The sequence below is a fragment of the Diospyros lotus genome, chromosome 8 (assembly GCF_014633365.1).
Source record: "Diospyros lotus cultivar Yz01 chromosome 8, ASM1463336v1, whole genome shotgun sequence".
Taxonomy (NCBI): Eukaryota; Viridiplantae; Streptophyta; class Magnoliopsida; order Ericales; family Ebenaceae; genus Diospyros; species Diospyros lotus.
The window spans coordinates 2893898-2915658 of NC_068345.1; the positions used below are offsets into that span (position 1 = coordinate 2893898).

The following is a 21761-nucleotide window of genomic DNA, read 5'->3' on the forward strand; positions in this document are numbered from 1 at the left end:
TCGGTGCAAGGTGACAAAGTTGGTAGTGGTTGGTAGGGTCACCCATCTAATCAGTCACTTACATGAACAGCATCATTATAATATAGCCTTTTTATAAGGTATTGCATATTATTAATCATAAATTAAAAAGGAGTATGTGGAAGTGACAAGACAATAGAGTTTAAAAGTCTTAAATTTTAGGTTTAACTCTTGTGGGGGAATGATGTGATCGGGGCAAGCCCCGGGAGGGGGGGGTGGCTGTGATTGTGAACCCCACACACAGAATTTTTTAACTATTAGTTTACTTTTCCTATAAAATTTATGAGATATAAATTTGAAATTGTGGAACTAAATTTGTTGAAATTGATAGTTTGGTTCAGTTTAATTTATATATTGGTTTGATTTGATTTTTAAATTTGAAAATTTCAATTATTTTGATTTTATTCAATTTTAGTATTAAAAGAAATTAAAATTATCGAATCAATCAAAATATTAAATATAATGTCGTTTTTAACCAAAATTAGCTATTTCAATTTGATTATTTCTGGTTAACTGAAATTTTGTTCACCCCTAATTATTTATATCTACTTGCATTTTATTTATTATTTATTTTTTAATTTGAACAAGTATTTAGTGAGTTCGATTTGATTTTTAAACAAAAATCCAATCTATTTGTTTTGAGCAATTAAATTTATTAGATAACCAAACCGATCGAATACTCGCTCGTAGATACGAGCTAGGTTACAAGAAAACGAAAATAAAAAATAGATATGATATGAAATGAAAATCAGAAAATAACATTTTTAAAAAAAGTAACAAACAAAAACTTGAAAAAATGTAAAAAGAAAAAATTAAAAAATATATATATAAGGCCTTTTGTGAATGTAATTTTTATTATAGAAAATTATAAAAATAGTTATTTGATTTAAAAATAAACATAAATTTTATAATGCATCCAAACAAATATAAATATAAGTTATATCATTCATGAATCATGAGTAGGATATTAAAAATAAATAATAAATTTAAAAAAAAAAATCAAACATAATTTGCTAAAGACAAAAAAGAAATATTTTAAAAATTTCGTTCCTAATCTCTTTGTGAATAAAAAAGTATTTTTGATATTTTTTAATATTATAAAATGACCTTAAAATATTTGTAAAATTGAAAAAATAATTTAGAAATATTTTTTAGATATTTTCAATATTTTAATATCTAAAAAATATTATTAAAATGTCAAAATGGCATCCCAAAACGTTTATGTAGATAAGAAGACACAGGTCCCATTATTAGTGCGGTCAGTCCAACAAATGCATGGGCTCTAGATTTATTTGTAAGCCGGCACAGAGGCAGTCCATTAGTTACAGTAGCAGTGTGCGTAAAGCGTGGCCTATGGTCATGTCAAGCTGACACAACCCATTGCCATTACACGACAAAAACAAAAGTGACAAGACAGAAGATGAGAATAGAAAAATATGAGAATACTACAATGGAAAAAGAGAAGGGTTTTGGGTCCCCGGAACCGCCTTCCCACTGCCATCCATCAGATATGAATTTGTAAGCACGTAGAGGGTGCCTTGCAAGAGAAAGAAATATCTGATGGGAACATCAATTACAGCTAATAAAGATGGGAAAAAAACAGCCAGTGAGAAGCTTCACGTCTCTTTCTGCGCTCTGGCCAATGGCATCTTCAATACTCTCCCCTCCATTTGAAGAAAAATATCTCATTTTCCAACCAAATTCACAATGTTGTGGGATGCCTTTCTTTTCTACATCTTAGCTAAATTCACTTCTTATATATAGATTATTGAGGAAAAATTTGAAGATTATAAGTATCTTGATGCCATCACAAATTAGTCAGCGAATGAAGAACACGTGTTCCCCAAAGAACCATCAAGAGAATTACCACTTAATTTAAGTTGGGATGGACACATACTCGGGTCGACTTAAAAAATACCCGAAAGCCCAAATCCAAGTCTAGCGAGCGCATCTCGACGCCTTCGGCCTCCGTGGTTCCCCCGAAGTCTCTAAAGGTAATTGTTATCCCGAGATTCTTGAAAATGATGGATATATCCGTTCTTCCTAAGATCGTGATTTTTAAATTGAGGGGATTACTATCTCAAAATGGTCAGAAAGTAAATTCTCCTCAATTGGTGGAAACAAACTCAACAACGAATCCTTATGCGACGTCAGAAAAATTTTCTCCAATGAAAAAGGTGAAAACCCCTATCTTGAGGGACTGACCCTCACTCCACGTAAATAGGAAGGAATCTGCAAAGGTAAAAGAGAGCTTTTTCTTTGTTTTTTACAACAATCACTAGTTTTGATAATTTTGAAAATTGACTTTGATGATAGATTTTCTGAAGTGGTAGCCGCACGCTCCCTTCTTGCCTCTCCGAAGGTACCTGCAATGGAGATGGGGACTTGCTCCCCCGGTCGATCTCCGATGATTAAATTAGTCCTTCATCTAGGATTAATAGTCCCTTTTAAACTATATCTCTCAGAAAAGGATAAAAAGAATCTCCCACATTTTTCTCTTACTTTTTCTTGGGATAGGGATCATGGAGGGATCTTCGGGATCTCCCTTCCGCCTTCTTCGAAACTTTCCCGATAAGGATTTCGCAATAATATCCGTCTCCGAGGAGTTCGGGATAGCTGTTGCCTCCGTGACCTTCGGTGGGTTAGCTTGTTCCTGAGGTCTCGGAGATTTCTTTACTGAGTGCTTATCCGATTGACGTGGCGATGCTTGTCTGCCATGTATCTTTTGACCGCCACTGGATATCCGTCTTGGTATAATTATGGGACTGAAGGCGTTCTCCTCATTAGATTTAAGTATCAAAGTATTCACAGAAAAACAAGTCCTTGACTTTTTTTTTAGGTATTTGATTTGAAATAAGAATGGTGATCGTTCCCACATCATTAATTATTGTAACAATAATAAGACGGAAGTAAGACATAAAATTTGAGTCGAAGGAAGGGTTTTGGGGTTAGATTGTCCCTTCATTCATGTTATGGTCGTATACTTTTCTTGGATTCTTCTCGATTTTGAGGTAGTATCGGTAATTATTGAGTCTGAATTTGTAAAAATAAAGACAAAATCTGATTTCTCTGTGAATTATCTCTAATGTTAAAGTCAAATCATTATTTTTGAAAATAATGAAATAGTGATATCAGATTAAAAGATCAGCATGAACTAGGATGATGTAACATGAATGATAGAATTTGATTATTTTGATGGATTAGACGAGTCAGCTGAGGGCGTGGATTTAGGCTTGAGCCTTTCGATAAAATTATGATTTTCTTTTGTCTCAAAAACTAAAGAATCCGTCTCATAGGAAGCATCATCGATGGGGCCGTAGGAGACAAAGCCAGATTAGGGGGGGGATTAAACTTTAACCAATTAGTCATGAATTTTAAGGATCGTGGGTATCGCTAAGCAATTGCGTAATGACAAAAATGTTACAGGGAAAAGATATCTTATCAAGTCGGCAGAAAGGGGATGCTTTAAGATGGTGACAGGCTTGGAAAAAGTAATTATCCAATCCAACATAAAAATGATAATTAAATCTTATGTTAATATATGCTAACACTGTCAAATGTCAATTAACTATAACACTAAACAATATATCTATAAAAAAAATTGACAGTTGCTTCCAAAGGGTACAAATATTTGGCAAAAGAAATGTACCCCTCGTTGAGGTGGGTGCCACAATCATTGGATAAGGCAACCAATCTGGTTCAAACTTGTGTACGCGTGACCCAACAATTTTGAGTTTTTGTTGGACGTCGGTTATAGGGTTACTTTTATAGTGATTTAAGATAAGGTTTAAATGGGTAATGTGATGGATAATGTTAAACTTAAAAATCCTCTAAATTAAGATAAATTTAAAATATATTTTGTATATATTTTTCATCAAAAATTAAAAATTTAAATTATCATTATATAATACTCATAAAATATAAATAAAAAAAAAAGATTTCGTTCATCTTTGTAGTTGTTTTTTTAAAAATTGTAAAGTTTATTGATATTTTTTTATAGACTTCTTAATTTAATAAGTCTAGCAATTGATTAAAATATAATTTTGTAAATTATATAATAATAATAATAATAATAATAATAATAATAATAATAATATCCCTTGTGTTCCTAGATGATTTTTTTTCTTGTTCATTACGAGGACATGTTTAGATTGGTGAGAACCATGATAATACGGGCCCTTTAGCTCAGGATAATATATGGGCTACATCTTTGGGCCTGATCTCTGAGTCTTACCTCTAAAAAGCCCAGCCCAACGTACCTTATGCTCATGGCTTGGCCTTTTCGACTATAGTTTTGAAAATTATTTTAAATTTCAAAATAAGGCAAATTTAGGACTATCTATTTGGTCTTAATTATATTAAGGAACAATGTATATATATATATATATTAGGTTTTAATATATATATATATGTGTGTGTGTGTTAGTTAGTTCCAAAGATAATTTTCATACCGAATGAGAATTGAATTTATGAATTTTCATTCCTCTTAATTCTAAAAGTAAAGAAAATAGAATGAAATAAATAGATATCAAATGGGCCTATTTTGTAAAATAAGGGAAATATGAATTTTCTTTGAATCACAAGATGCAATATTGTTCCAATTGCATGTGGTATTTATGGAGTTATCTACTTTTCTCATATGATTTTCTGTGCATATTTCACCTGCATTCTCACTTACATTCTTATTTCACCATAAATTCTTTTAACTTAAGTATCGAAAAATTTATGTAAGAAAAAATTTTGTATGTTTTTTAACTATTTTCTATATTGTAGAAACTTCTCCTGAGACTGTATCAATTTTTTTAGATAATGGAGATTCTCTTGAACAAAACTTAACTCTCCCAAACAACGGATCAAACTTGCTAATAATTGCATTTATTGGTTTCTCCGAATAAGCTTTGTTATTTTGTTAGGTTCTATATATAGATTTATTAAATTCTTCCCTTGATACAAATTTTAATTGTTATATTCAAATAACAATAATTCAATATCAATAATTTCTTTTATTCTAAGCAATCAGTCTGTAATTGTTTATTTATTAATAAAATATATTATTTGTCCTATTACATATTTTATTTAGCAAAATAGGAGTCTCGATTGGCTTCCATTTGTAATAAAATTAAGTTTTTTTTGGCTTTTCCCAATGTCAGATCTTCAACTTTAATAAATAAAAAAAGGAAAAACTTCCATTCCTTTGGATTTATTCGTAAATTTATTTAAATTTGGTTCACGAGTTCTGTGAGATATTTTTTATTTATGTTGGTTTTTATTAACATGATTTAATAAAGAATTAAAAGAGAGATTGAATTATTAAAAAGATTAAAGTTTAGTAACGTGACAAAAATTAAAATAAAAAACTGATTTAATACAAAGCAACAAAGTATTAAAATTATTATTGATGTGAAATTAAATTAGCATCCAAACGTTGACTGGCGACAGCTGATTGGCGTTTTATGGGACATTATTTAAGCAACTTGCATACTGCAACCAATCCAATATTTTCCACCAATCATGTTCACCACCACGATAAGCAGCCGACACCGCCGCCGCGGCGGAGCTCTGCTCATTCTCATATGGACGACGACGCTGACTCTCCTCCCGGTGGCCGTGGAGCCCAAGTCCATTCGGCCATTCTCCTGTGACCAGTCGAACCCATCCACCAAATCTCTCCCTTTCTGCAAGCTCAAGCTGCCCATCGGCATCCGAGCCCGGGACCTCGTCTCCCGCCTCACGCTGGACGAGAAGGTGGCGCAGCTCGTGAACACCGCCGTGGCGGTACCGCGGCTGGGCATCCCCGGTTACGAGTGGTGGTCGGAGGCGCTGCACGGGGTGGCGGAGGTCGGCGGAGGGGAGGTGCCGCAGGGCATCCGATTCAACGGCACAGTTCACTCCGCCACCAGCTTCCCGCAGGTCATCCTCACCGCCGCGACGTTCGATCGACGGCTTTGGTACAGCATTGGGCAGGTCGGTGATAAAGCATTTTCATCCATCTTTCGCTGTTATTTACTTCGCTTTCACACCAAATAAAGTTCCTTAACTTCTACTCTTTTAAAAAGGAAAATGCTCTTAGGTTTAGGGGTTAAAAAGGGATTTTTTTAATGTGGAGAAGTAGGAGTCCCAACAACAACAGTTTCTGTCGGTGCGTCTCATTTTTCTTATGAACTACGCCCTGCCAACAGTTTCTGTTGGACATGTGATTCGTTGATCAAAATTTGGGCACTATTCCTATGGATATACATAAATTTAAAAAAAAAAAAGAAATCTTTACCGCACCTATTATCATTTGTCTTTAGTGTTTTTATATTAACCTTTTCATAATGACACCTTTTTAGTTAAACAATGTGCTTAAAGAAAGATAATAGTGATTATTAGTGACCCAAAACACTAAAAATAAACTACATGCACGTAGTAGGTAGGACTGTTTAAAGCAAAAGGAGATATGTATGTTAGGTGAATAGGACATGCATGGTAGGTGAAATGGTGCTAATTTGCATTATTAATGTTGGGGCATGGCCATGGCCTAGGATTATATATGTGTGTATATATGTATATGTGGGGATAAGGCTAAAGTCTTGTGTGGTGTTACTTTATTATATTTTGTAATTTAGGACATGGGATAGTAAACCAATATATGTGTAAATTATGGGTTAAAGTCTTGATCTCTTGTCCATGTTAAGCATTTCTTATTTTACCCGACGTAAACGTGTCAAGTACTTTGCAATTCCCCATATAAACTCCCCCCCCCCCCCCCCCCCCCCCCCCCCCCCCCCCCAACCTCCCCTCATTTCGGCCCGACAAACACTATTACCCTCGCATACATTCATAAAATTACTCTCAGTTGCCTCTGCATACTTACATAAGATAATTTAATAATTTTTTTTAAGAATATTACTATAATATTTTTTAATATCATATTTTTATTTATAAAAGATGAGTTTGATATATTACCCGTATCGAGCATTGCTTATGTTGTCTGACGCGAATGCGGACATCGACTTAAAACAAATGAATCATTATGAGAAATAATTGTTGAAATTCATATGAAAAACATCATAGTTACTACCGACAATACTCGTGAACCCATTATTCTGCATTCCATCAAAAGAATACTGCGAATGATATGAGTTATCCAACCCAATGGACTATCTAGTCCATTTCTATGACATATCTAGTCATTTTTTATGATCTCTTAAAAAATAAGTGACTGCTCTCAATTCTTTGGCTGCTAGACATGCTTGCATTGAATACATGTTTGACATACGTAGGAACTTATAGAATGCGTATTTTGTACATGTTGATCAACCATTCGTTATTAGCCAAATTGGTGGTCTCCATTATCTTAAACCATTGTTGTTCAAACTCTTTAGGCGATTCAGATTGTTTAATGATATTCATCAGCCTGTGATACCGCTCCTTATACAGCATGGCGTTTATTTTTTCAGAAAATTTGTTCAAAATATACCACAGGCAAAATCAGTGCAAAGTGAATGGCAACACCATTGAGATAGCCTTGGAAATTGCAGCGTCTTGATCAGTGATTATGACAGTAGGGGTCGTTTGATTTGGCATGGCTTCTAAGAACTTCGAGAACAACCAAATAAATGATTCGGTCATCTCATCATTCAATAATTCGTAGCTAAAGATAATAGTTTGGCCATGGAGGGTTACACCAACAAATAGGGCAAAAATCATCGAGTACTTGTTGGTATTGTAGGTTGTATTGAACACCATGGTATCGCCAAAGAAGACATATGATATTCTTGACTCATAATCAACCCAAAAACAACAAAGCATCCTATTATTCGAGGCCATATCATAATCAAAGAAAAAGTTTGGATTTTTTTCTCTCTCAAGTGTGAAATGCTCGATTAGTGTTTCAGCACCATGACCCATTTGTTGTTAACGTAAATCCCTTTTATAGTTTCTGATATCTCTCTTAGTACAACCCATTGATGATGGATCACCCGACTCTATCTCCATGAGTCGCAATTGTTGACATGTTGGTATATTGGCTTTCGAAAATTGTTGAGCAAGTGTCTTTTTTGTGGTTGAGACATTTCGGTGTAATCTTAACAAATGTACTCCGCTGGGAGTAGTTAGACCACGGTCATGTTCATCCACAAATTGTCTAACCACCTAACTATTATCAGTTTGTTGCTTCACCACCAACAATTTAGCATTGCACCCAACTCGTGACACAACATTTTTACGACCCATCTAATAGGTCTCATCTGTTTTTCCCTCCTTAGAACAAACAAATAACTTTCATATGGTTTCACCCATTTCTTTATTCTTTTTGTTGTTTGTGATTTAAGTGCTAAAACCTGCTTCTCATGTATATGCATTGTAAAAAGTGCATGCCTCCTCATGTGATTCAAATACCTGGCCAATTTTTAGAATTCAACCAATAGAAACTTGAGAAAGATACGTATTATCAAAACTTTGCGATTCCATTCCTACAAAAAAAGTTACGTTCCAATTAGAAATAACATATTAGGGCAACACAAAGCATATTGATAAATTAAGCATAAAGTAGGGCTTTAATACTATCAATAAATGACAATACCTAATAGGAAAAATGAGGGAGGTAAAATTTATAAAACCTTTTTATTATGTGCTAGTTAATTAATGGTTTTTTAAGTTGATGAAAATTAATACCTAAAACTGATGAAAATTAAATGTAAACAAATGTCATTTAAACAAAAAGAGAAGCAAAAACAAAATAAAAAATATGAATAATATACCAAAAGTGATAGTAGAATGAAATATATTAGGGTAAAAAGAGATAAAAAAATAAACTACTAAAATCAATAAAAATAATAAAATAAGAAATCTTCAAAGGAGGAAGTGGAAAATCTTCAAAAAATGTGGTGTTTAAATGGAGAGAAGTTTCCTAAGAAAGCTAAGGCTTAAATGTTACTTGGGGGTAAAATAAGGGTTCTGATTCCGGGGTGGGGCCAGCTGACATGATTTTATTGGAAGAAAGAGGCCAAACAAGGGTTTTTGATTTTGAAGGGGGCGACTGTTGGGGGGGAGGGCCACAAGGGCTTTGATTTAATTAGAAAGAGAGGTGTGTGCACATTTGGGGGGAAGGGGTGTATGGGTAGGGGTGGGGGTGGGGGGTCTCTACATGGGGGGTGTGTTTGGGGAGGGGGTAGGTGGGGTGTTTATATATGGGGGATTGTAGATTGCTTGTTTGACACATCTGTGTCGTGCAAGATAAGAAATACTCGACGCGGACGGGAGATCCAAACTGTGTGGGCATAACTCAAATAAAAATGTTATGGATGGGTTTATGCCTTATCAATATATATATATATGTATATATATATATAGAGAGAGAAATGAAACTATCTCACTTGAGTAGTGCAATTTTTTTTTTTTTTTTGTAACATGAAAAATTTGAAAAATTTTCGATTACAGGTAGTTTTTATCTTAGACCATCATACCCTTTCTAAAAATGGTCTTCCTTGACTTGCCCTAGATGTAAAAATAAGTTTGTGATTGCCCTCATGACATAGGTCAAGTGGTTGGGACATGATAAGATAAGATTTGTACTAGTAGATCATGGGTTTAATTCTTTACCATGTGTAGTGAGACAAAATCTCTACTTACGATTTATCTTTTCCGTCAAAATCGAGGACATGAGTGGCGAGGGACCACACAAGAGCAGTAATCTAAAAAATAAGTTTGTGGTAAGTTAAATCTTGAGACTTGACTCTTAAGATAGATATAAGTGATTATATAGTCCCAAATGCATAATTAAACTCATAATCTCACGATATCCTAAAATTTCATATGTATGCGATATGTCGCCTATGCTACCTTTAAAGGTTGAGTATCGTGATTCTTAATGAGGATAAAATATATAAGATAGGATTAAGATCATTTCGACGTATGATTATATAGTATTACCATATAACGAAATTTATCGCATATACAAAATAGAATAACTAATAATTCTATTTTTATTTATAAAAAATCGGATGTGAATTTACTTTAGAAATTAAATTAATTTAACAAAACAATATGATTGGATGGTCAAAACGATTGACTGATAACGAAACAGCTGAGCCTGTATCAGGGATCTCTCGTCTCTTTAGTTCACGCACTCCACATTCATGTGCCATTTCGTCTTCTTCCCTCATCACTGTGATGAGTTCACTCAACCGTCATACCTTCGCTCTCTTCAACCTTATCGCATGGCTGAGTGCACTCACCGAGTCGACTCAGCCCCCATTCGCATGCGGCCCATTACCCAAACCCTACCCCTTCTGCGAACCCACTCTCCCCATAGCCCAACGCGCCCGGGACCTGGTTTCTCGCCTCACCCTCGACGAGAAAGCCGCCCAACTCGTTAACTCGGCCTCCGCCGTCCCCCGACTCGGCGTCCCCGCCTACCAGTGGTGGTCCGAGGCCCTGCACGGCGTTTCCCGCCACGGAAAAGGCGTCAGCTTCGGCGGCGCTGTCCCTTCCGCCACCATGTTCCCTCAGGTCATCCTCGCCGCCTCCTCCTTCGATGCCTTCCTCTGGTTCCGCATTGCCCGGGTGAGTCACTCGTTAGTCCACTCGGCACCACCAACTAAATTGAGTCCACTATTTTACTCATATACCTTTATGAATTCTATCTTTTGTTCATCTCTTTATGTTTACGTCGCTTGTAAGTTGTAAAGCGGTGTTGCTTTAGGAATAAAATATGAATATATTCATTATAAGAGCCCAACCTATAATTAACTAAAGTTTGGGCAACCATTGGTACGTATATTTATCTCACACTCCTTTTGTGGATTCCTTTCCTACATATAGTCGTTATCAAGCTTTGACAAAAGAAACCAAAAAGGAATTACATTAGGTTGCGGGTGAGAAGTGTAATTAAATATTTAATACAATAATCAACTTCATTAACCATATTTATATAGCTCCGTTTACATCTGCAACAATCAAAGATTTGGAATGGAGAGGCACAGCCTTTCTCGGACCAATCTTCTGTGTCTGAAAGGACTCATCTTCCTCAGCCTGCTCTCTGTTGAGTCGGCTCAGCCACCATTCTCGTGCGAATCATCGAACCCATTGACCAACTCGTACCCATTCTGCGAAACTGCCCTCCCCATCCTCCACCGGGCCCAAGACCTCGTCTCCCGCCTCACCCTCGACGAGAAAATCGCCCAACTCGTCAACACCGCTCCGGCAATCCCCCGCCTCGGCGTCCCCGCCTATGAGTGGTGGTCGGAGGCGCTGCACGGCGTCGTCGGCTGGGGCAGCGTCCACCTTGACGGCCCCCTCACCTCCGCCACCAGCTTCCCCCAGGTCATTCTCACCGCCGCCACATTCGACACCCTTTTATGGCACCGCATTGGCCAGGTAAGTAGATATCATCTCACACATTATTGGTGCTATCAATCAACGACTATGCCAGCAATAACTCTAACGGGTTTATGATTCTAGTATCTATCGTTATTTATGGTTTTTGGTGCTTGCAGGCAATAGGGAAGGAAGCGAGAGGTGTGTACAACGAGGGGCAAGCGAAGGGGATGACATTCTGGGCGCCGAACATAAATATTTTCAGGGATCCGAGGTGGGGGAGAGGGCAGGAAACTCCAGGAGAGGACCCGTTAATGACGGCAAAATACGCTGTTTCCTACGTTAGAGGCATTCAGGGCCACAGCTTTCAAGACGCCGGCGCCGACAACGGCGACCATCTCCAGGCCTCGGCTTGCTGCAAGCACTTCACGGCCTACGATCTGGACAACTGGAACGGCGTCAATCGGTTCACCTTCAACGCCATTGTAAGCCCATGTCTTTCTTTTCCCCTTGCCCTGTGCGCAGATTCTTCCTTGATATGGCTGCTCTTTAATAAATATATCCCTTGCAGTTTTCTTTTAGTTAGTTTAATGAAAAGGTGAGTGCATTGGTTAGGCTGCCATTGTCGTTGATTGGGTTCTGCGCTTCTTGTTGGGGCATGCAGGTGAGCAAGCAGGACATGGCGGACACTTACCAGCCGCCGTTCCAAAGCTGCGTGGAGAAAGGCCGAGCCAGCGGGATTATGTGCGCTTACAACCGCGTTAATGGCGTTCCAAACTGCGCCGATTACAATCTCTTGACGAAGCTTGCCCGCGGCCAGTGGGGTTTCCAAGGGTGAGACCGTGAGAGATTACTGTGAAACTTATATAAATTTGACTGGAATTTGAACATTTCGTATGAGTTTAGATAGATTCTAACAGTTTTCTTTTTCTTTTTTTTTGTGGGTTGGGTGAAATAATCAGATATATTACGTCGGACTGCGATGCGGTGTCCATCATGCACGACGATCAAGGCTATGCTAAATCGCCGGAAGATGCCGTGGCCGATGTTCTTAAAGCTGGTATCATTCTCTCTGCCTTTATGCTTTTTTGTTGCTTTGTATCCACTTGAAGAAAAGAATCTGATGAAAAATTACACAGGTCATCGGGTAAACTATTTTTTCTTATAATAAACATAAAAATAAATTATATTTAAAACATCTTGGCCTAAATCAATATTGATCTATTGTACTAACATATATAAAATCAAGAGGTTCATCAAGAAATGAACTTTTAGCGAGTATTTGATCTTTGACATGCATGATAACTCAATCAATTGAATGATTTTGATTCCTATTCCTCTGTTCATATCGTAGTTTCTTGATAATTTTTGCAACAAAAAATAAAAAATTCACAGGCATGGATGTGAACTGCGGTTCCTACTTGAAGAACCACACCAAATCTGCAGTTGAGCAAAAAAAACTGCCAATTTCTGAGATAGACAGAGCCCTTCACAACCTCTTCTCAGTCCGAATGAGGTTAGGATTGTTCAATGGCGATCCAAGCCGGCTGCTCTACGGCAACATTGGTGCCAGCCAGGTGTGCACCAAAGAGCACCAACGTCTGGCCCTCGAGGCAGCCCGGGATGGCATTGTCCTCCTCAAGAACTCCAATGGCCTCCTCCCCCTCTCCAAGACCAAAACCATGTCACTTGCAGTGTTGGGCCCCAATGCCGATGCCCCCAAAACACTGCTCGGGAACTACGAAGGCCCTCCCTGCAACTCCATCTCGCCTCTCCAATCGCTAAAGGGATATGTCAAGAGCACGGTCTACCACCCCGGTTGTGATTTCGTCAACTGTTCTGATCCGGACATTGCTGGAGCAATTGAGATTGCAAGAAAGGCCGATTATGTGGTGTTGGTTATGGGACTGGATCAGACCCAAGAGAGGGAGGAGCGCGACCGGGACGACCTGGTCCTCCCGGGGAAACAACAGAGCCTAATCCAGAGCGTTGCTAAGGCTGCTAAGCACCCTGTTGTGCTGGTGCTGCTCTGTGGGGGTCCCGTGGACGTTTCCTTCGCCAAAAAGGACCCGAAGATCGGGAGCATCCTGTGGGCCGGCTACCCGGGAGAAGCTGGAGGGATTGCCCTCGCTGAGATCATCTTTGGCGACCACAATCCAGGTTAATTAAAGCTAAGTAAAGTTTAGTTTCTTCTTCTCCGCATCTAAAATGGTAGTGCATTTTCATGGTTCATACAGGAGGAAGGCTACCACTCACTTGGTACCCGAAAGATTTTGTCAGAGTGGCCATGACCGACATGAGGATGAGGCCGGATCCCTCCTCGGGTTACCCTGGCCGGACCTACAGGTTCTACAGAGGAAGAAAGGTTTTCGAGTTTGGCCATGGCATCAGCTACACAAACTACTCCTACAAATTTGTGTCCGTCACTCAAAGCAAGCTCTACTTGAACCGGATGTCACCTCACGACTCGGATCGTTCAACCCGGTACTTGTCAGTATCGGACATGGGCACAGAGCTCTGCGAGAAGGCCAGGTTCTCGGCCCTTGTAGGAGTTGAGAATCGCGGGGCGATGGAGGGGAAGCACCCGGTGCTGCTGTTTGTGAGGGAAGGGGGGACGCCCCGGAAGGGGAAGGCAATCAAGCAGTTGGTGGGATTCGAGAGTGTGCGGTTGAAGGCAGGGGAAAGGGCGGAGATTGAGTTTGAATTGAATCCCTGTGAGCATCTCAGCAGAGCCAATGAAGATGGGTTGATGGTGATTGAAGAAGGGCCTCGTTTCCTGATGGTAGGGGATGAAGAGTGGCCACTCACCATTGAAGCTTGATGTTTTTGTTAGTTTCTGCTTTCTACGAATGCAATGCCAGCAGCCAGCAGCCATAGCCCAATGTTGCAGCTTCTCGGTGTTGCTATCATTCTGTGACACTCTTACTTGATAAAAAATTAATAAAAGAGGCATCTCACGGTACCAGAGTCACAAATCAGCCTTTCTTGCAATCTAGCGTAGTATAAAAATAATAAAAATTAGTATGATTACCATTAACTCAATGGTGATTACTGATTAGAGGGGTCTGCATTGCTGGAATAATTAATTAGTCTACAATTATAATTAGTTTAAGCCATTCTAAGTATGATCGAGATAATAATTGCCTAAATCACTATTTAATGAAGAACCCCTTCACGTAATATATTCTAAAATTGTATGGTAAATAATGAAATACTATTTTAGTCTTCGCCATGGTAAAAGTTTCAAAACAAAACCGTTCCCCTTTATTTCGCCCCCCCCCCCCCCCCCCCGGTTCAAATTTGAGGGGGCGTGGAAATCACGTGCAAGTGACACGTGGCGTTCCACTTTAATTCTCCCGTGAGCGGGCCACGTGACAGATGCGCCCTGATGTGGAGCGATGCAGAATCTGTGTTTCTGTCTGTCTGACTTTGTGTGCAGATGGGGCTGCGTAGGTCCATCTAGTGAAAAGACCATATTGCCCACATCGTAGGACAGAGATCGCCTACGGCTAGGCTAGGCTAGGCATGACATAGCTGTGAATCATTCATTGGTCTTTTTGGATAAATCTTTTGACTTTTTAAACGAGTTTTTTCTTTTTTTCAAAATTTAAGCCTATTTACTAAAAAATTTCATAATTTAAAATTGATATTAAACTTGTTTCCAATTCTTCATGACACATAAAATTCAGCTCGTCATTAAGGGTAAAAAAAAGTAAAAATGACTTAGTCCGATTGTTAAATTCTAAGGGGTGTTTGTTAATCAAGATAAGAGAGAGAAAATGTCAGATATAAGAAACATTTCGAATGTTTGGTCTTTTCAACGTGTTTGTTAAGTTTATCTGATAATTTCTAAAAAAACCCTCACTTGACCTTTTATCTCTCTTTCAAAATAAATTTATCCGATCTCCTCCCTCGAATAAATTTATCAACCTCTTTTAAGATAAGACTCAATTATTTATATGCCTCTTGTAGGATAGTTAATATCATTTAATGCATTTTAAAGATTTAAATTTATTTAAAAAACTTATTTATGAGGTCTTATAATTAATATTATTTAATACATTTTTAAATTATTATATATTTTGACAATTTTTAAAATTTAAATGACATTATTCATTTTATTGATTTTTAAAATTTAAATTTCTCTCTCACTCTATATATTTTATTAATTAATATAATTCTTTTCATCAATTTTTAAATTATTTTATTTAATTTTATATTTTATTGTCTATTATAAAAATATGTTTTGACCATTTTTAATTATTTAGGTAGAATTATTGTAATTCTAATAATAATTATTTTTACTTTTCAACTCTTTTTTAATTTATTTTTGAACATAAATTTATAAAATAAAATATATTTTTTAATTTTAATTTTAATTTTTTTGACAATTCATATTAAATACTATTTTAATCATAAATTTGGTAATTAATAAGGATATTTTGGTAAAAAAAACTCTTATATTGGTGCTTATCATATGCATTAATAAACATATAAAAAAAATATAATTATCACTAGATTCCAAAAAATTTAACAAATATTCTGATAGAAATCTTGAAATGCTTTTCAGTATTATCTTGATCCGGAATGCATTCCAACTTTATCTTATCAATTTTAACAAATACTCCCTAAATGTAATGGATTATGATTTGATAATTTTAAAAATTATTTTAGAGGAGGATTACGTGTTACTAACGTCAACATTAAGTAATATTTAGGATTTAAAATTACTCAATCCAAGCTAGTAAATGGGTAGGTGTATGGATCCCATTCTCATGAAATCCATGCTTTTCTCTTCTTTTTTGAATTTACTCTTATTGAGTAAATCTTATCTTGTTCATGAATAATATAAGAATTTCCTTATTTAAGATAATTTAATTTGAATTTTTAGTATATAAATAAATTATTGAATAATTTTATAAAAATATGCCTTAACTATGTTTACATCAACCACCATTAATTCAATCATAAATTATTTTTCACAAATAAAACACAAAATAAAATTAAAAAAAAATATCAAATCGATAAGGATAAAGCTACTTGTATGTAAAAGGTATACAAAAAGCTTTACAGAAAAATGAAATGACAAAATTACCCCATTGATATGACCCGAAACACACTTTTTCTTTCTCTCTCCCGTGTCGCCCTCACTGACCGTCGCCGCCCACTGCATCTCGATTGGTTTGGGTGGTCGCCGGTTGCTAGAGATTGTAGCGGTGAGGCGACAAAGTGTAGAGGTGAGGCGACGAGAGGTGGTGAGGAAGGGTGGCGAGGCTACAAGAGAAGGCGGCGAGAGGCGGTGAGGTTACAGAGGCGAGAGGCGACGGTGAGGTTGCAGGCAAGGGCGAGGCGAGCAGGAAAAAAGGAAAAAGAGAGAAGAGCGTAAACAAATCATGATATATCACACCTGTAAAGGGATTATGTGAACTCTAGTTCTGTACAAATAGTAGAGTCCAACAGATAATATAACGCGCAAACTTGAGCCTAGACGCGACTTGCACGCAATTCTAGATCCACCCTTGAGGAAATACCAAGAGAAAAATGCTGCACGAACATAAAGTTAGACAACTTGGTGGACAACTCTACTATAAAATTATAAATTTCTCCTTTACTTTTCCCTCCCAAATTTGCTGCACTGCTTCCTCTTCTTCTTCCTCACTCTCACTCTCTCTTCTCTTTCTCTCTCTTTTCCTCCACTGTTGTTCGCCGTCATGGCTGTTCTCATTGCCGTTATAGTGGCCGTCGCAGCCGCTTCTGCCGTCTTTCGCCATGCATGCAGCCTCCTCCGCCACTGTTCGCCTTCGACGCAGCCTCAGTCGCCGCCGTTGAACGACCGGCATCAAAGTTTTTGGTCGCCGTTCCAGCCGCCGAGTGGGAGAAGAACTACTATGCAGGATACGGCGAGTTTGTGTGTGAGGCAATGGGGTTTCTTCAGGCCAAGCTGATGGACACAAGGTCGTGTTAATTTGGCCCTGGGAATGGTGGTTCTCGTTGGTTTCAGCGTGCTAGCTTCAATTGTCCTGCTTTTGTGTATGTATATATATATATACATACACACATATATTAAAAAGAACAACAAAGAAGAAATTGATCGACGGTCTAATTTTGTAAATATTTAGTTGTAAGAGACAACTTTAAATTACAGTATTCAGCTGTTTAGTTTGAATTTTAATTCATTAATTAATTAGTGAAATGTATTATTGTACTTAGCTGAAAGTATGTATACATATATGAGTGGGTGTTTGCCAGCCCAATATTGATTTCTGCTAAATAGTGATGACCTTCTACTCCTTAATTTGGTGATTATCTCCGTTTCTTTAAATCCAGTATTGGCATTGTATGTTCCATTGCAATGAAGCCTGGCTACCCAAGAAGATCTATCTTTCTTATCAGATTGAATCTCTGTGGGCTTAACACCATGGATGTATGTATGATTAATTACTACTAAAATACTTTTTCTTTTTAACTGTATAGATAACTAAATGTTGATGAAAGTAAACGAGGGCTGAAAGGCAAATGCAGCTGATTTTAATAATTATATATAAATATATTTTCAGTAAATATATTATATATTTATGTGTTAGTTTAAGCTTTTAAAAATTATAAACAAAAATTTATTGCAGGCCACAACTATTGCCATTCCTTTGCAACGTAAAAAAAAACCCATAGCCTTCTCACATGTGTTTCAACAACTCAACCAAAAATACACTCAATCAGAAACGAAAAATAATAAAATATAAGTATAGAACACAAGAACTGGATGTCCCAACAAAGCCAAGTTTATGAGGAAAGTCAAAATCAAATAGTTATTTTGAAGGAAAAATTTGTTGTGGAGAGGAAATGAACATATATGTCGAGACAACTTAAGCATTGCCCAAAACCCAAACCCTCATTCGATGCTTCTGTTCAAATTTCGAAACACAATAAATGAGCATGAATCACGAAGACAGGAACCTAGATACACAATCTGTTGTTTGACATGGTTGTAATTGATGAGGCAGCACAAGCCAGTGAAGTAGGCATTCTTCCTCCTCTCTGTCTTGGTGTAGCACGGTGCGTTCTTGTAGGGGATCGCCAGCAACTTCCTGCAACTGTTATCAGCAAGGCAGCTGGATCATTATTATACAACAGAAGCCTTTTTGAGAGGTTCCAGCAAGCTGGCTGCCCTACGATCTTGTTATCCGTTCAGTATAGGATGCATTCTCATATCAGGGATTTCCCTTCTAGGTATTTCTACCAGGGCCGCCTAACTGACAGCGAAAGTGTTGCGCGGTTACCTGATGAAATATATTATATGGACCCTTTACTGCGGCCTTACGTGTTCTATGACATTACCCATGGTCGAGAGTCCTGATTAGTGGTTAATTTTGTAAAAATTTTGTTATAATTATACCCTTCTTTCGATCTTAAATATGGTTTAAATTAGATATTAATATATATTTTATGGTTATATGTAAATTTAAATTGAAAGATGAATGAAATGAAGTTCTAAAGTAAATAATAATAATATATAAAATTATATATAATACATATATATCATTATATGCATGCATGTAATATATATATAATATAATCTAATATATATATGTGCCATGTGTAATACATATATATAATATATAATTTATTAATAACATTAAATTATTTTTATTTTTTTTTAGGCATGAAGAATTCAAGCCCATGAAGACTTAAAGTCCATGAAGAATTCAAGTCCATGAAGAAATCAAAGCCACGGAGAAATCAAGTCCATGAAGAAATCAAACCCATGAAAAATTAAAGTCCATGAAGAATTCAAGCCCATGAAGAATTAAGGCCTAATTTGAGCAACCCATGGAAAATATTATTTGGAGAAGGCCCAAGGATTATTTTTAATCCTAATGAAGATTAAAAACCAATTTATAGAAATCTATTTTTATTTTTTATGTGAGAGCTTTATTAGGTGTGTTTTTTAGCTAAAATCCATTTAACTATTAGGTGGATATTATAGCTAAAATCCATTTAACTTTATGAGTGCTTTATTAGGTATGTATTTTAGCTAAAATCCATTTAATATTAGGTGTGTATTATAGCTAAAATCCATTTAACTTTAAGTGTGTGAGTGCCCATTAGATATAATTATGTCTAATTGAATAATTGAAATTGTGTGGTTTGTATTGCATCTTGTGGCCTATAAATAGCTCACTTGATTGCATTTGTAAGTGTGATTATTATTCTTGAATAAAAGTTTAGTTGTTTCCTTATAATTCTCTCTTTGAGAATTGTTCTTGTTCTTTCTCATTTTCTTTAGTACTTTCTCTTATAATCTTACTTTTTTTTCTTTCTTCTTTTAAATTCTTATGTCATTTATTATTACTTTATTATTCACCGCCTAAATGGCCGGTTAATTTGTGCTTTTAAATTTCTGTAATTTTAATTCTTGTCATTTAATTATTCACCGCCTAAATGGCCGGTTAGTTTATGCCTTTAAATTTCTGCAATTTTAATTCTTGTCATTTAATTATCCACCGCCTAAATGGCCGGTTAGTTTATGCTTTTAAATTTCTTGTCATTTAAATTCTGTTATTTAAATTACGTCATTTAAATTTCTGTCAATTAACTTTCAAATAAAAATAAGTAGTTAAATTTAATCTTGAGTTAAGGCAAGGACAGTGTCCAATGCCAATGATTCCCAAAGAAAGCTGCGCTTTAAATAAGTAACATTAATTTAAATTTCAGTATGAGTGTGTATTAATTATTAAAAAATCACTAGGTTTGGATTGGAGCGTAAGCCTAACTTAGAGCTTTCATGCCATGTATGAGAGTTACTAGAACTGGAAACGCTATCATACCCAAACCCGGATGATTAATTTAGTTGTTTTGTATATTAATTGTAATTGGATTTATGGTAGTTGCTTAAATTAGAATCCCGCATATCATGTATGGGGATTGCTTAACCTAGAACTATCATCATCTCTAATTGCATTTAATAACAAACCCTCATATCTGAAATTAAATTAATGTTGCTAATCTTATATGCTAAAATTTGGGAATCAACGGGTTGGTACTGAAATTGTCTTAACTCAAGCACTATCCAAATTCATATTTTTACGTTTAATGTTTATTTCAATTTTTGCCTTACTTTATTTTCTAGTATCTGTTGTCTAAACACAAAACCATAAAAAAATCTTGTTGTCAATTTGTCCAAATGCGTGTGCGTGTGTGTGACATTCTTTTTCTTTTGCCATAAATAAATCTCTCAGTGGACGACCTGGATTCATCCAGAAAATATAAATTTAAATTTGGACTACAACTGCACTCGTACACTGGCGAGTATAAACCTCTCACTAAAATAAAAAAAATATAAAAGTTTTATTATGATTTGTTTTTATTGTGTTTTAATTGCAGGGTGAGAGTGCAGTCAAGTCCCAACGAGGTGGATCTGTTTCATATCAGAACGTACATGAAGCTCGGTTCTGTCTTCGTTTGTGGGAACATCTTCAGAAAACTTTGAAATCACTGGGTATGGGAAAAGTTTCTGTTGGCATAATCACCCCATACAAAATGTAACTGAAATGCCTTAAGCGCGAGTTTGAGGACGTTTTAAATTCAGAAGGGAAAGATATTTATATCAATACGGTGGATGCTTTCCAAGGCCAAGAACGAGATGTCATCATAATGTCTTGTGTCCGTGCTTCAAATCATGAAGTGGGCTTTGTGGCAGATATCCGCCGCATGAATGTTGCTCTAACTCGTGCTAGACGAGCGCTTTGGGTAAGTGGATTTTCCCTATGTTTAGTCATTGTTCGTAGAAGAGAGCCTCCTCATATAATACTCATCATGAACATAATTTTTTTCATGGACTTGTTGACGTAATTGGACTTGGTTTCCCGTGGCCAAACAGGTTGTGGGGAATGCCAACACTCTGGTGCAATCTGATGATTGATCTGCACTGATTGCTGATGCCAAATCAAGAAACTGCTACAAGAATATGGTTTCTCTACCGAAGGATTTCCTGATTCCTAGGACTCGTGCTTATGCGCAATTGCCTGGTAAAATCTCCTCTAATCCGAGGGGTTTTAGATCTGGGGTAAGACACAGATCATTCGATATGCAGACGGACCCCAGTTCCGCAACACCTTCAGAAGATGATGAGAAGCCAATGCATCAGTAATATGCAAGAATGGGAAGTACCGTCTCTGAAAGCCACCAATGTGTAATTCCTTGTATGATTTTAATCAGTTGGGCAACAAATCCCGAGTTGCCTGGTAATTTGCAAGGAGGAAATGTTAGATATGTATATAAGATCTAACATGCTACAAACACCAAAATAGCATTTAGATCAATGTGGAAAAAAAAAAAATTAAACGGAAGTTACCTCCAGCCATTGCAGCTTTCTTGTATTCTGATATTGGCTCTTCCAAGCTCTCAAACACCCCAGGTGATGGTGTATGATGAAGAGAAGGGAT

At 36.7% G+C, this 21761-nt stretch overlaps 1 protein-coding gene and 1 pseudogene across 3 annotated transcripts; both read left to right on the plus strand.

The window, feature by feature from the left end:
- The first annotated feature begins 5502 nt into the window (after positions 1-5502).
- LOC127808153 (probable beta-D-xylosidase 7) lies at positions 5503-14294 on the plus strand. 3 transcript variants are annotated; one of them, XM_052346559.1, is made up of 6 exons: positions 5503-5982; positions 11499-11804; positions 11984-12153; positions 12282-12379; positions 12715-13479; positions 13557-14294. In XM_052346559.1, exons 1-6 carry the CDS (start codon positions 5530-5532, stop codon positions 14138-14140), a joined length of 2376 nt encoding a protein of 791 aa, XP_052202519.1. In that variant the 5' UTR covers positions 5503-5529; the 3' UTR covers positions 14141-14294. The 3 variants fall into 3 exon arrangements, with proteins under 3 accessions (XP_052202519.1, XP_052202518.1, XP_052202520.1); XM_052346558.1 differs by lacking the exon at positions 5503-5982 and adding an exon at positions 9743-10566; XM_052346560.1 differs by lacking the exon at positions 5503-5982 and adding an exon at positions 10601-11379.
- A 2736-nt stretch (positions 14295-17030) lies between these two features.
- Positions 17031-21466, plus strand: LOC127807712 (probable helicase MAGATAMA 3; annotated as a pseudogene).
- The last annotated feature ends 295 nt before the right edge of the window (positions 21467-21761 follow it).

Coding starts and splice junctions, on each gene's coding strand:
- LOC127808153 (XM_052346558.1), top strand. CDS start 10,048: ATGATTGGATGGTCAAAACGATTGACTGATAACGAAACAGCTGAGCCT. Junction 10,567..11,498: donor TCTGGTTCCGCATTGCCCGG/GTGAGTCACTCG, acceptor TGGTGCTTGCAG/GCAATAGGGAAGGAAGCGAG. Junction 13,480..13,556: donor CTTTGGCGACCACAATCCAG/GTTAATTAAAGC, acceptor TGGTTCATACAG/GAGGAAGGCTACCACTCACT.